We start from the raw sequence: 14,547 nt of genomic DNA on the forward strand, positions 1-14,547 counted from the left end.
TCCTCTCAGTACCTAAGGTCCTTGTATGATATGATTACTCTATAAATAGGTATCAAATTCAATCGAATTATTTTTGATCCCACATATTTTTCCGTGACTCCTACTAAATTTATTTGTTCGAAATATTTAGGTGCATTTAATTTGTCCCTAACCTCTTAGGAAAAGCAGAATTTGGAGCAGGATACTGGTGGATAAAGTACCAGTGACTTTATAGTAATTTGATCTCTGTTGAGCTCTTCATCTAATTATGCTGTATTGTAATGTTTTTTCAAACTATGAAATGTGTTAGTAGCTCTGCAATTAGCATATTAGGTTTTAATGATATAGAGTAGAAATTATAAAAGGGCATCACACAGAGTAAGGGTAAGTATTTTGTGAAATTTGTTTTAGGCAAATTTATATGTATACATCATGTGTGTATTTGTTGCTTCATGATGTAATACTTGTTTCATACTGGAGTCATGGTCAAAAAAGTTTGAATAATATTGCTTTATTGTAATACTCTGTTATTTCATTTATCATATAGCATTATGCCAGTACATACAGGCTTCTAAAGCCAGGGATGGTGCCAGCCCTTTCATTTCCAGTACGACTGAAGGTAAAAAGAAAACAAAATTGAGAACACCTAAAGCTTTCTGGTGGCTTTTACATGTGTCTCTACAGTGGTATTTTGTATCTTTGATCTTCTAACTTTCTTGTGACTTTTTTTGACCGGTAGGTTTTTCATATTTGTGTTCCTCTAGGTGGTGGGTTCTTTGGTTCTTCCTCTTTACACTTTAATGTTCTTTATTCCAGTATATTCTAACGTTTTTAGAGGAAGAGGGAAAAGGTAGAGTTTCAGAATTTTTAAATGATACTCTAAAATCCACTTTATTAATGTTTTTAAATCTTTTAGTCCCTTTGTGTTTTTTCAGAGATCATAGAAATGCATACTTTATTCTGAATTTATTTTATTTATTTTTATTAAAAATGTTTTATTCTGAATTTAAAATCATTTATGCTTCTATGATACCAGTTGACTTTTTTTAAAGATATTTATTTATTTATTATTAACATTTTTTTTTATTATTTATTTATGATAGTCACACACAGAGAGAGAGAGAGAGAGGCAGAGACATAGGCAGAGGGAGAAGCAGGCTCCATGTACCGGGAGCCCGATGTGGGATTCGATCCCGGGTCTCCAGGATTGCGCCCTGGGCCAAAGGCAGGCGCTAAACCGCTGCGCCACCCAGGGATCCCTATTTTTATTTATTTATGAAAGACACAGAGAGAGGCAGAGACACAGGCAGAGGGAGAAGCAGGCTTCATGCAGGGAACCTGACGTGGGACCTGATCCCGGGTCTCCAGGATCACATCCTAGGCCGAAGGTGGCAATAAACCACTGAGCCACCTGGGCTGCCCAATACCAGTTGACTTTAAGCGAACTAATTGTGGTTTACAGGGGAAAAAAGACGGATATAGTCCTTTGCTGTTCCTTGTGCTTTCTCTACTCTTCCAAGAAGATTAACCATTGGATTTGTAGTAATAATTCATTTCTTTTTCAAGATAAGAAAAGATAGCTAGTGGTGTCCAATATTAACCATGCTAAACCTTTTCAGCTTCTTTACTTACCTAATAACTTTAATACTTTTCCTGTTCTTAGATGGTTGGCATACTAACCCCTTTGCCTTTACTTCTGTACCTTGCTGGACTACCAAACTCAGACAGTCATAATCCTTGATGGCAAGGGACTTTGTAGAGATGATTTGCTTCATTCTTTTCTTGCAGGAGAGAATTTTGAGCAGACACCACTGAGACGAACATTCAAGTCTAAGGTCCTTGCCCGATACCCTGAGAACGTAGAATGGAATCCCTTTGACCAAGATGCAGTGGGAATGGTTAGTATTTATTAGCTACAAGTATGAAATAATTTGCAAAGTAATTTACAGTAGATTTTTGAGTCCAGAGACTGTGGTAGCTGCAGTTCCACCAACTACCAATAACTTGAAGAAGAGATTGTGTGCATATTATTCATGATTCTGCATTTTGATCAACATATCAGATACACTGGAAGTCACAATGTTTTTCTGTTTTGTCAGACAAATACATAGTAATGGCTTGGTGAACTTTGTGGTACTCAGCTATTGGTTATTTGTAGTATTGAGATTACATGATGAGTAATTTAAATCAGTTTTCTCTCAATCTGGGTGATATGGCAGAAATGAGTATTTTGTTTTACCCTAATTTTAGATAGAACAACATTTTTTTTTTTTTTTTAATTTGAGACTCAGCGAGCATGAGCTGGGGGGAGGGATAGAGGGAAAGAGAGAAGCTGACTCCCCACTGAGCACAGAGCCCAACTTGGGGCTCAGTCCTGGACCCTGAGATCATCATCTGAGCCAGAGTCAGACACTTAACTGACTGAGCCATGCTGGTACCCCAGGAGAGCATTTTAAATCTTTTTGTGTTTGTTTAAATATTTTATTTATTTATGAGAGACAGAGACAGAGAGAGAGAGAGAGAGAGAGAGAATGGCAGAGACACAGGCAGAGGGAGAAGCAGGCTCCATCCATGTAGGGAGCCCGACGTGGGACTCGATCCCAGGTCTCCAGGATCAGGCCCTGGACCGAAGGTGGCGCTAAACCGCTGAGCCACCCGGCCTGCCCAGCATTTTAAATCTTATGTAGAAGAATACTACTATGAGTGATCTAACCTTTATTAAGTATTTAACATGAATTCGTTTAATCTTCACAATATCCCTTATGTAGATGATATTAAATAAACACACACACATAGATACACATATATTTTACACATGAGGAAACTAAGATCCAAAGAGGTTAGGTAATGTGTTCAAGGTCACATAGCTAAGAAGCAATTGAGCTGCAATTTGAACACTATACCATAGTCTGGTTCCAGTGCTATGCTCTTTTTTTTTTCTTCCCTTAAGATCTATTAATTCATTCATGAGAGACAGAAAGAGGAAGAGACATAGGCAGAGGGAAAAGCAGGCTCCCTGCAGGAAGCCTGATGCAGGACTCCATCCTGGCACCCCGGGATCGTGCCCTGAGCCAAAGGCAGATACTCGACACTGAGCCACCCAGGAGTCTCCAGTGCCATGTTTTTTCTTTTCTTTTTTTTTTTTTTTAGATTTTATTTATTTATTCATGAAAAACCGAGAGAGAGAGAGAGAGAGAGAGAGGCAGAGACATAGGCAGAGGGAGAAGCAGGCTCCATGCAGGACCCCGATGTGGGACTCGATCCAGGGACTCCAGGATCACGCCCTGAACCAAAGGCAGATCTCTACCACTGAGCCACCCAGGCATCCCCCCAGTGCTATGTTCTTAATCACATCTTTGTACTGCCTGTATTAATTTTTAAAGCTTCTTGTGCTTTTTAGAGGATGATGATGTTTGATGCATATAATAACCCTGTGAAATAGGCAAAGTAAACTGTATTATCTTCATTTCACAGATGAGGGAACTGAGTCTTAGCCTCAAGTTTTTTTGACGCCTAGTCCAGTGCTAATTTTATTTTAATGTGCTGTATTCTAGAAACATCTAGATTTTGGGAAGTCAAGTCTAAAAGTAATGGATATGACATAATGTAGATCCTTTTATTTGTTAACTCAGGCTGCTAGTAGATCATTTATATACTCAGGTTTATGTAAAACTGGAAAATAGGGACTGGTTGATTTAGGTCAGTTTGATTAGCTATCCAAGTTTCTTTATATAACCCACCTGAGTTAAAGTGAAAAAAAAGTACATCTTTATCCTAATTATGTCATTTCCTTGTTTTATATGAAATGCTCCCTTTTTTCTATGAAAAGACAAGGTTCTCTTGACAGAATTTTGTGAGTAGAGTCTAAAACTTTATGTTTAGTTACAGAGTTGTATCTGTCTAGTTTTTAGGTATATTTCTAGCATCATTTCCCATTAAATGCTGTCATGTTTAACCATCTACCTAAATTCTCTAAGCTTTGTCTTACTTCGTTATCTTTTTTGCATTTTCTTCCTGTCCCTGAAATGCCCTCTTTCCCTTGTCTACCTAATTCTAATTCTAATGTAACCTTATCTATGAAGCCTTTTCTGACATTCCTGGGCTGGATTGTCTATTCTGTGTTGCCCTAACACTTTGTTTTTGGGTAGTCCTGATTACTGCATTACAATTTTTTTACTCGTTTGTCTCTTAGAATGGAAGATTTGTAGGGCAGGTATTTTGCTGTGTTGATCTTGGTATCCAAAACACCTAGCAGAGTAGGTACCCTGTGAGTAAATAAATAATGATGGTATTCTGAAAATAGGACCAGCAGTGATGTTCTCACCACTTGTTTCCTTGTTGTCTTTTGCAGCTATGCATGCCCAAAGGGCTAGCATTCAAGACCCAGGCTGATCCCAGGGAGCCCCAGTTCCATGCTTTTATTATCACAAGGGAGGATGGCTCTCGGACATTTGGGTTTGCCCTCACATTTTATGAGGAGGTGACTAGCAAGCAGATCTGCAGTGCGATGCAGACCCTCTACCACATGCATAATGCTGAGTATGATGTCCTACATTCTCCCTCTGCTGATGGCCGAGATCACGGTGGCATGGAGGATGGTGAAGGCACTCCTGGGACCAAGCTTCAGCGCTTCAACTCCTATGACATTAGCCGGGACACGCTCTACGTCTCTAAATGCATCTGCCTCATCACACCCATGTCCTTCATGAAAGCATGTCGGAGTGTGCTGGAACAGCTTCACCAGGCAGTCACTTCACCTCAGCCCCCTCCACTGCCCCTTGAGAGCTACATATACAATGTACTCTATGAGGTGCCACTCCCACCTCCTGGCCGGTCTTTGAAGTTTTCTGGGGTCTATGGGCCAATAATCTGCCAGAGACCAAGTACCAACGAGCTTCCCTTATTTGACTTTCCTGTCAAAGAGGTCTTTGAACTGCTCGGGGTAGAAAATGTGTTTCAACTTTTTACTTGTGCCCTTCTGGAATTTCAAATCCTGCTCTATTCACAGCGTAAGTCAGTGTTTACTAGAGCTTTTTCCCTGTGTAGGGCTTCCCAACTTTCCATATTAAATGCAGTGGAACTAACTGTAAAGGTCAAGGGCTGTTATAATTTGAGCAAAACTCAGGTCTTTTCTTTTGCAGGTAGGTTGTAGATGGCAAACTGATGCAACACTAGTGGGCCTCAGTTTCTAATTGGTTATCATCATGGCCTTGGGCTGGGCACTTCAGCCTGGGAGGGAATCCTTGCTTCCTGACATCCTCTCTAGTTGATGCTGAAAAGAGGGGCAGGAAATGATGGTTCTGGAAAGCTGACTTTCCATCATTCTGCAGTTATTTCTGCCCCTTCTGCAGGCTGACAGTAAAACTGAGGATTCACAAGTGATGATCCTTCATATATTTGGAAGAATGTATTTGAGAAAATGAAGATGTATTGCTTCTTTCTGTTGTTATAACTGAATTGGTTTTTATAAATTAGAGGTGAACTGAATGTGAGCAGCAATTTGGACAAAATAGTAAAGTAGATCAGAAGGAAACAGATGTTTATTAAATGAACCAGGAAAATAACATAAAATTTATTCATTCAGTACATATTTATTGAGAGCCTGCCATGTGCTAGGCATTGTTTCAGAGGCTAGATATATGATGGTAGACAAAACAGATAAAAATCCTTCCTATTATAGAACTGATATTTTAGTGGGGAAGGAGGGATGATTAAATAAATAAATAGAGTTTATAGTGTGTAAGGTGGCAATAACATCTGTGGAGAAAAATAAAACAGGAAAGAGGGTGGATGGTATTTGAGGAAGGGAAGTTCAGGTTTTTTTTTTTTTTTTAAAGATGTATTTATTAGAGGGAGAGGGAGAAACAGGCTCCCAGCTGAGTGCGGAGCCCAACATGGGATCCCAGGACCCTGGGATCATGCCCTGAGGCAAAGGCAGATGCTTAACCAACTGAGCCACCCAGGCACCCCTCCAGTTTTTAATAGAGTGATTGATTTAAGCCCTCTCTGAGCGATCCTTGTTAATATCTGTAGGAAAAGTATTCTAGGCAAAGGGCATAGCACATACAAAGATTTAGAGACAAGAATGTGTTTGTTATGTTCAAGAACTGAGAAAACTAGGTGGATGGTATGGAGTGAAAGAGCAGGAATATAGAAGCAGATGTTGTTAGACTTAACAGGACCCTAGATTTTACCATCCTGTAGGCCATTGTAAGGACTTTGTTATTCTGAGATGCCTAGTCATTGTAGGATTTAAGTTGGTTGACTTTATTTGGAAGTAGCTTCCAGTTTTATGGAGGAGTTGCAAGAAATGTTGAAAGAACTTTTGTATATTCTCCCACAGTTCACCAGTTATTAACATTGGGCCACATTTGTCTTACCATTCTCTCTCTCTCTCTGTTTATATGTAAATGTAATTGAACCACTGAGAATCATTGCAGAAGCTATGTCCCTTGACATATGTGTCCCCCATAGCTATGTCCCTAAATGTGTCAGCTTTTATTCATAAGAGCTAGGACATTTCTTACATAACCATAGTATGATTATTAGATTTTTAGGAAATGTAACATTGTTATAATACTGTATTCAGGTTTCACCATTGTCTCAAAAAATGTTGGCTTTAATAATTTTTTTTTTAAATCCCTGACCCAGGATCTTGTCTAATAACATGCATTGCTTTTTCTTGTTACTTCTTCAGATCTTTCATGATATGAACATTTTTGAAGAGTGCAGGCAAGGCATTTTGTAGAATGTCCGTCAGTTTGATTTTGTCTGATGTTTCCTCATGATTTAGATTCAGGTTATAAACTTTGGCTATAATATACAGAAGTGATCTTGTGATTCTCTCAGTGCATTGTATCAGGAAGCACATAATGTGTATTTTTTTTTTTAATTTTTTTTTTTTTTATGATAGTCACAGAGAGAGAGAGAGAGAGAGAGAGAGAGAGAGAAGCAGGCTCCATGCACCAGGAGCCCGACGTGGGATTCGATCCCGGGTCTCCAGGATCGCACTCTGGGCCAAAGGCAGGCGCCAAACAGCTGCGCCACCCAGGGATCCCCATAATGTGTATTTTTATCATGACAGGAGGCACTTGATGTCAGTTTGCCCATCTTTGGTAATGTTCATTTGATCACTTAGTTAAGATTATGTCTGCAAAATTTCTTCACTGGAAAGTTATCCTTTTTCCCTTTGTAATTAGTAATTTGTGAGGAGTTAACTCTGTAGATATACTATTCCTCTTTGAAGTTTTGCCAATAGATTTACCATCCATTAGTGATTCTAGTCTGAATTAGTTATTACCATGATGGTTACAAAATGGTGATTTTCTAGCTCCACCTATATTTATTTATTTATTTATATTTTATTTATTTTTTAATAGATTCATTTATTTGTTTGAGAGAGTTGCACATACAAGCAGGAGAAGCAGAGGGAGAGGGAAAGAAAATCTGAAGCAAACTTTATGCTGAGTGAGAGCCTGTCATGGGGCTCACTCTCATGACCCGGAGATTATGACCTGAGCTAAAACCAAGAGTTGGACGCCTAAACGACTGTGTGACTGGGGCACCCCTCCATCTTTATTTATTTTTCAATTTTTTAAAAAGATTTTATTTGGGGATCCCTGGATGACTCAGCGGTTTAGCGCCTGCCTTTGGCCCAGGGCGCGATCCTGGAGTCCCGGGATCGAGTCCTACGTCGGGCTCCCAGCATGGAGCCTGCTTCTCCCTCCTCCTGTGTCTCTGCCTTCCTCTCTCTCTCTCTCTCTCTCTCTCTCTCTCTCTCTCTCATGTCTATCATGAATAAATAAATAAATCTTAAAAAAAAAAGATTTTATTTATTCATTCATGAGAGACACAGAGAGAGAGGCAGAGGCAGAGGGAGAAGCAGACTCCATGCAGGGAGCCTGATATGGAACTCGATCCTAGGACCACGGGATCACTAACCAAGCCTAAGGCAGATCCTCAACCACTGAGCCACCAAGGCGTCCCTCCATCTATGTTTATAATATGTCATTGTACTACAAGGAATAACATTCATTTTTCCTTGTTTATTATTATATGGACTCATAGACTTTTATTAAGTAGATTAGGTATCTGTAATCCAGTGGGGTTGTTTTAAAAGTGGGAAAAGGAGGATTAAAACCAGAAATATGATAGATGACATTTTTCCATACATTTCTCCTTCTTAAATTTCCCAGAATATGAGTTATTGTAACAATAATAAGAATTTTAAGAGGTTTGAATGCGATTGAGAAGATTTGTGTATAGAATCAAGTGGAACTGAGGACCTAAACCCATGTTTATAGGATGGTCAGGAAAAAGCTTTTTCCAAAAAAAATTCCTGGACACTGTTGAGCATGGCTGACAGTAAAATGGAGTGGCCTTTTATTGGATGTAGTTTATGCTCTCTATTAATAGAGTAGTTTAAAAAATTCAGTTTGATTTTCTTGAAATAGTTTTTATTTATGATTCAGAGGCTTTAGGGAGATGAAAATCTTTCTTGCCTTCCAAAGACATGTCATGAGCATTCACAGTATTGCCTACTATGTATCGTGACTAATGAATGGAAAAGAAGTGTAATTTAGGGAAAAAGAATGCAGGGGGAAATTGTAAGATTCTCAAAGTATAACCTGTTGGGTGACTGAACTGACAGTTTTAAGAATTTTTTTTTTAACCTGTATAAATCATTTTACCTCCTTCTGGATAGTATTTGTTCTTTTGTCTATATAAAGATTTCTTAATAGGATATTTTTTACCTAAAGAGAAGTTCTTTACCTGATATGAGTTAGTAGGGTAGGTTGGATAATTGAAAAAGTTATTCAAATCTGAGAATCATAAAAATGATTTATATATCCATTAAACATTGTATTTTAGCTTGAAACATGACAGTATAGACATTAGTCTTTTGATGAGAGGTCTAGGTATTTCCTTTGATTATGGGTCCACTAATCAGATGTCTACTTTGTCTTGTATAAGCCATACCCATAATGCATTCACCAGGGTTTCCAGCTACATTTTTTTTAAAGGAGAGTGAGAACATAATGAACCTTGCAAAAGAACCAGAATGGAAACTACCTATAGATTTTTACATTTTTCCCTGTTATTTTGCATTTAACTGCCTTATAATATGCCTAATTCAGTTGGAGTATTTTTTAGCCTCTGTGCATTATTCAGTTCTTTCCTTCTTTCTTTCTTTATTAATCAATCAATTATTTTGAGAGGGAGAGGGAGAGAAAGAACACATGCTTGGGTGGGGAGAGGCAGAAGTTGAAAGAGAGAGAAAATCCTAAACAGCCTCCATGCCCAGCAGGGAGCCTGACATGGGCTCAGTCTCAGGAACCTGAGATCATGACTGAGCCAAAATCAAGAATCAGAGGCTTAACCAACTGAGCCACCCAGGCATCCTTACTCAGTCTTGTCTTTTTTTTTTTTTTTTTTTAAGATTTATTTATTTTTGGCAGGGAGAGGGCCAGAGGGAGAGTGAGAGAAACCTCAAGCAGACTCCCCGCTAAGCATGGAGCCCAACTTGGGGCTTAATGCCAGGACCCTGATATCATGACATGAGCCAAAATCATGAGTTGGATGCTTAATTGGCTGAGCTACCCAGGTATCCCTCAGTCTTTTTAAAACATCTAATTTTGTTTTCAAAGAAACGATTCTGGTTTTTTTTTTTTTTTTGTCCTCATTTTACCATTTATTTATTTATTTAATATTTGGTTACATTATATAATCCAGTAGTAAATTCAGCTAGCACAGACAAGTCTGGGAATAAATGCCCCTGATTCTTGTTAAGCATACATTAGTATTTTTTTGCAAAAGTAATGCATGCTTAAGGCATACACTCATAACAATTCTGGTGTGTCTTAGGGCTCAGTTAGTTGAGGATCTCCCCTCAGTTCAGGTCAGGATCCCCTCCTGGGATTGAGCCCTGTATCAAGTTCCCTGAACATCAGGGAGACTGCTCCCTCTCCCTCTGCTCCTCCCCCTACTCATTCTCTTTTTTTCTCTTTCTTGCTCACTCTCCCTCTGAAATAAAATCTTTTTTTTTTTTTTTTAATTTTTATTTATTTATGATAGTCACACAGAGAGAGAGGCAGAGACATAGGCAGAGGGAGAAGCAGGCTCCATGCACCGGGAGCCCGACGTGGGACTCGATCCCGGGTCTCCAGGATCACACCCTGGGCCAAAGGCAGGCGCTAAACCGCTGCACCACCCAGGGTTCCCTGAAATAAAATCTTAAAAAAACAAAACAAAACAAAACAAAATTCCAAATGGAATACAATGAAATCTTCCCTTACTGACTCCTTAGTAGCCAGAGATCAAGTTTCTTGTGTGTCCCTAATGAAAATTAATAATAATTTATTTTTAAAAAGATTTTATTTTTTTGAGAGAGGAGAGGAGAGGAGTGGAGAGGAGAGAGCATGCATATGAGTGAGGGGAGGGGAGCCCGATGAGGGCCCAGTCCTACAACCCCAGGATCATGACCTGAGTAGAAAGCAGACCCTTAACCAACTGAGCCACCCAGGTGCCCCCCAAATAATATTTTTTAAAAAAACAAATAAATAATGTGTGGACAAACAAAGCAGAGAAGATTGAAAGTTTCCCTTTTTCACCTAAACTCCTCCTCTTAAGGAGTAATCTCTTAATTTTTTTTAGTGCCCCCTCTCAAATATTTTTAAACATTGAACTGTTTTTATGTGAAGTGTTGTGTAAATAGGTATTGTAATATTCTTTATACATGTATATTATACATGTATGTTAAAATTAATGTTGAAATTTAACATACTGTACGTATGTTTTAAATATGGTATATTAAAACTTAGGAAAACCTTACAGTCATACGGTAGGAATTTCAGCACATTACAAAAGAGTGTATAAGTGAAGCATAAGACTTCCACCTCTGGCCCCTGGTTTTCCTTCAGACAGATTATCACTATTTCATGTTTCTTTCCAGACATAATCCTGTATATACAACATAAATACTGTTTAGAAACAACACAAATGGAAGCATGCTAATTGTTTTGCACTTTCATTTAATAATGTATCTTGGAGGGACACCTTGGTGGCTTAGAGGTTGGTTGTCTTGCCTTTGGCTCAGGGGATGATCCCGGGTCTGGGGATTGAGTCCCACATGAGGCTCCCCTTGAGAATCCTGCTTCTCCCTCTGTGTCTCTGCCTCTCTCTCTGTGTCTCTCATGAATAAATAAATAAAATCTTTAAAAAAAATGTATCTTGGAGATAATTGGGACATAGAGATTAAGTTGTTTCCTAAGAACAAAGAGTGCATTATAAACATTTTTTCCAGTTTTCACAGAAGTGTGAGTATGCAAGGACAGTTTGTGATTCAGTTTCCAATGTGTAGAACTGGTCCTGTAGTTTGGACTTATGTGTAGAGTGATCCCAAGGCTATTGTCTTTCTCTGCACAGAGACAAGCCATAAAAACATGCTGGTTCCTCTCTGCCCCCTTCACCCACTCAGTAGTGGTGGTTGTAATCCCACTATGTTTTGCATTATCTCCTTTTGTTAAAAGTAATTGCTCATTAATCAGTATGGGAACTTGAAGAGAATAGTTGCCTAGAGCCATAGTGTCTCCAGTTGATTTTGATTGTTTGAAATGTTTTGGATGTATATGACCTTTAGCTATTTCCTATTTATTGGTTTCACCTTCTTGTAATGGTGAGCACAGACACAGGCAATGGCAAAGAGGTACTGATTTTATCATTTGTACTGGTGTACAGAAAGGGATTTTTGTGCTGTTGCTTACAGCTCTTGGAGGTCAGCATCCTAGCATGGGTACCGCAGATTACTGGATCCTTGAAATATTGTTGGTTAGGCCACCCTTCAAAGTGGGATGTTGTTTTTTTTTTAAATATAAAACTGTAGAGAAAAAAACTCCTGACAACTCAAACCAGAAAGGCCACACAATTCCAAATTTGTAGTGCCTGTGAAACTAAACCAGATAAATGGAAAGTGAGTTAACCTTGAGAGAGATTATCTGTGACCTGCAAAAGTGTTTTGTTTCTAAGAATCCCACAATTTCAAGTGTATCGCAAGGAATTCTTCAGAGATTTCAATCTGAGGCAAACAAAGTTATCTACTCTTAAGAAATAAGTGGGCTGAGTTTTAGATACTAGGTTAGATTTATCCTGAAGAGTAGGGAAAAACTGGAAACTAGATTTCTGTGCTATTGGAAAACCTGCTTTAATGGAGCACAGAAAGCCTCTTCCTTCAGACTCTAGCATGCCCTGTTTTATGGTTATAGAATAGATGTTGCCACACACTGCAGCTAAGTACTGTTAGTAGTAGTACAGTGCCAGTATGTCTCATAACAAAGGCATTTTGGGAACCCATTTACTCAGATTGTCTGTTGGCCTTGTTAGATGTTACTGTCCCTAAGCAGACATGCCAGGAATGCCAGCCTTATAAAGCACCTGCTTTATTGACTTTGGGTAAAGGACTTTTTTTTGTTTTCTCATGATTGAAAAGGCCTCTGGTACTCCTGCCTTTCCCCATTCTCCCCTTAAAATCCTGCAGTAGTGTGTGAATGTGTATGTATACACACTAAAGATGGGGTGGGATATTTTAGTGTAATATTTATTCAAAATATGTTTAAGAGCCAGTCTTAGGGCATAGTAAGACTAAGCTTTAAATAACACTTGACGGTTTTCTCCCATGCTTTTGCATTCTTTTGATTCATCTTAATTTTGAACTTTACAATAAATTCTTAAGGTGTCTGAGATTCTCAGGATTATTGCTCTTGAGTAGATTATTTACAGACATATGTAGAAAAATATAATTGAGGTCTCATCTAGAGAATCATTAGACGTTTTTTTAAAGGTTTTATTTATTTTGGAGCATGTGTGTGTGAATATGGGGAGGGAGAGAATCTCAGGCAGATTGCCTGCTAAATGGACCCTGATGCAGGGCTCCATGGAGGGCTTGATCTCATGACTCTGAGATCACAACCTTAGCTGAAACCAAGAGCCAGCCACTTAACCAACTCAGCCACCCAAGCGCTCCTCATTAGATTCTTAATGATTGTTGGAATGTCATTGAGCAGAAGATTAAAAAGCCAAGTTGTACGGGCATCCCGTGGAATTGAGGTATCACAGAAGAGGCTGAAGGCAGAGTTTGCAGTGGTCTAAATTTTGTTATTTTACCTTCATGTGGGGCTAAATACTTTTTCTGAAATCAGAGATTAACTCTTCAAAGATTGCTTTTTTTGTAATTTGGGAAATGTTTTTGTTCCTTGAATGATGGGTGGGAATTTTCCCTAAATGGTTTTTATTTTATTTTTTTTAAGATTTTATTTTATTTATTTATGAGAGACACTGAGAGAGAGGCAGAGACACAGACAGAGGGAGAAGCAGGCTCCTTGCAGGGAGCTGGATGCAGGATTCGGTCCTAGAACCGCTGGATCATGCCCTGAGCTGAAGGCAGACGCTCAACCACTGAGCACCCAGGCATCCCCATTAAATACTTTTAATATAGGAATGATGATGCTTTGTGTGGGCACAATGAAAAATGAGATAGACTCTCTCCTTGAACTTGTCTTAGTTTCCCTTGATCTTTAGTGAACATGAGTAGCTTATGTCCTTTTGTCCTTCTGCTAAGCCAGTTTTGTTTTGTTTTGTTTTAATTGATCAAATCTCTGAGTTCACTTTTAGGCACTGATCTGTCTGTACCTTAGTTTGACCAAAGAAGCATATGAGGCATTTTCCTGTATAGCCCTTAAATGTTTGAGATGATGAAGCTTTAGTCATTAATTTCTATATATTTGTATTACTAGATAAACTATTTCCAAGTTATGTTCTTCTTTGCTTAGCCAGGAGTAAGGTGATAAGGCAATTTTCAAAGTATTATTAGTGAACAAATATGGGATACTTGGCTAAACTTCTTCCTAGTTGATACATATCAGCTCCTGCTCAATTTTTACTCAATCTTCCTCATTTTTTGGGGAAGCTTTTTGTTACTTACAACTCCTTTATGAGTGAAGATATTATTGATTTAAGTGATGGGGTGAAGTTTTAGTACATGAAACCACTTTAACCCTTAATAAAAGCTCTTTTGAAATCAGCCATTCCAGAGGATATTACTCATATGATTTTAAAATTTATGTTCCTGTTTTGTACTTAAATACCTGCAACCATTATACAATTTGTGAATAGTAATTTTAAAAATTTTACTTTTAGCCAGTCCATTTTATCAGCTTTGCCAATGTATTTATTACTTATTTTTTTAATAAAATGGGTCTAGAAATTGTGTTCTAAAGGAAAGCTAAACTTTGAACACAAACTTTCCCTTCTAAACCAATATCTCTGGGGCATCTAGGTGGCTTGGTTGGTTGAGTGTCTGCCTTTGGCTCAGGTCATGATCCTGGGGTCCTGAGATCGAGCCCTACATTGAGCTCCCTGTTCAGAGCCTGCTTCTCCCTCTCCCTTTGCCTGTCACTCTTCCTGCTTGTGCTCACTCTGTCAAATAAATAAATAAACAAACCAAGATCTCTGACCTAGAATAAGAGTTTTGAGGCATGAAAGTCAGTCTTCTAAGTCTTTCAAATTCTCAGGAAG

At 38.6% G+C, this 14,547-nt stretch overlaps 1 protein-coding gene across 3 annotated transcripts in view; it reads left to right on the forward strand.

Moving 5' to 3' along the window:
- Positions 1-14,547, forward strand: part of DENND5A (DENN domain containing 5A) — a 107,928-nt gene that overhangs the window by 40,972 nt on the left and 52,409 nt on the right. For 2 of the 3 annotated variants that reach the window (XM_072794128.1, XM_072794126.1), the window contains exons 2-4: positions 527-598; positions 1,768-1,877; positions 4,331-4,988. In XM_072794128.1, the coding sequence (XP_072650229.1) occupies positions 527-598; positions 1,768-1,877; positions 4,331-4,988 (840 nt within the window). The remainder of the gene's footprint in view (positions 1-526; positions 599-1,767; positions 1,878-4,330; positions 4,989-14,547) is intronic. The other variant, XM_072794127.1, reaches the window with a different exon arrangement.

The sequence above is a fragment of the Canis lupus genome, chromosome 23, assembly GCF_048164855.1.
Source record: "Canis lupus baileyi chromosome 23, mCanLup2.hap1, whole genome shotgun sequence".
In the NCBI taxonomy this organism is placed as follows: Eukaryota; Metazoa; Chordata; class Mammalia; order Carnivora; family Canidae; genus Canis; species Canis lupus.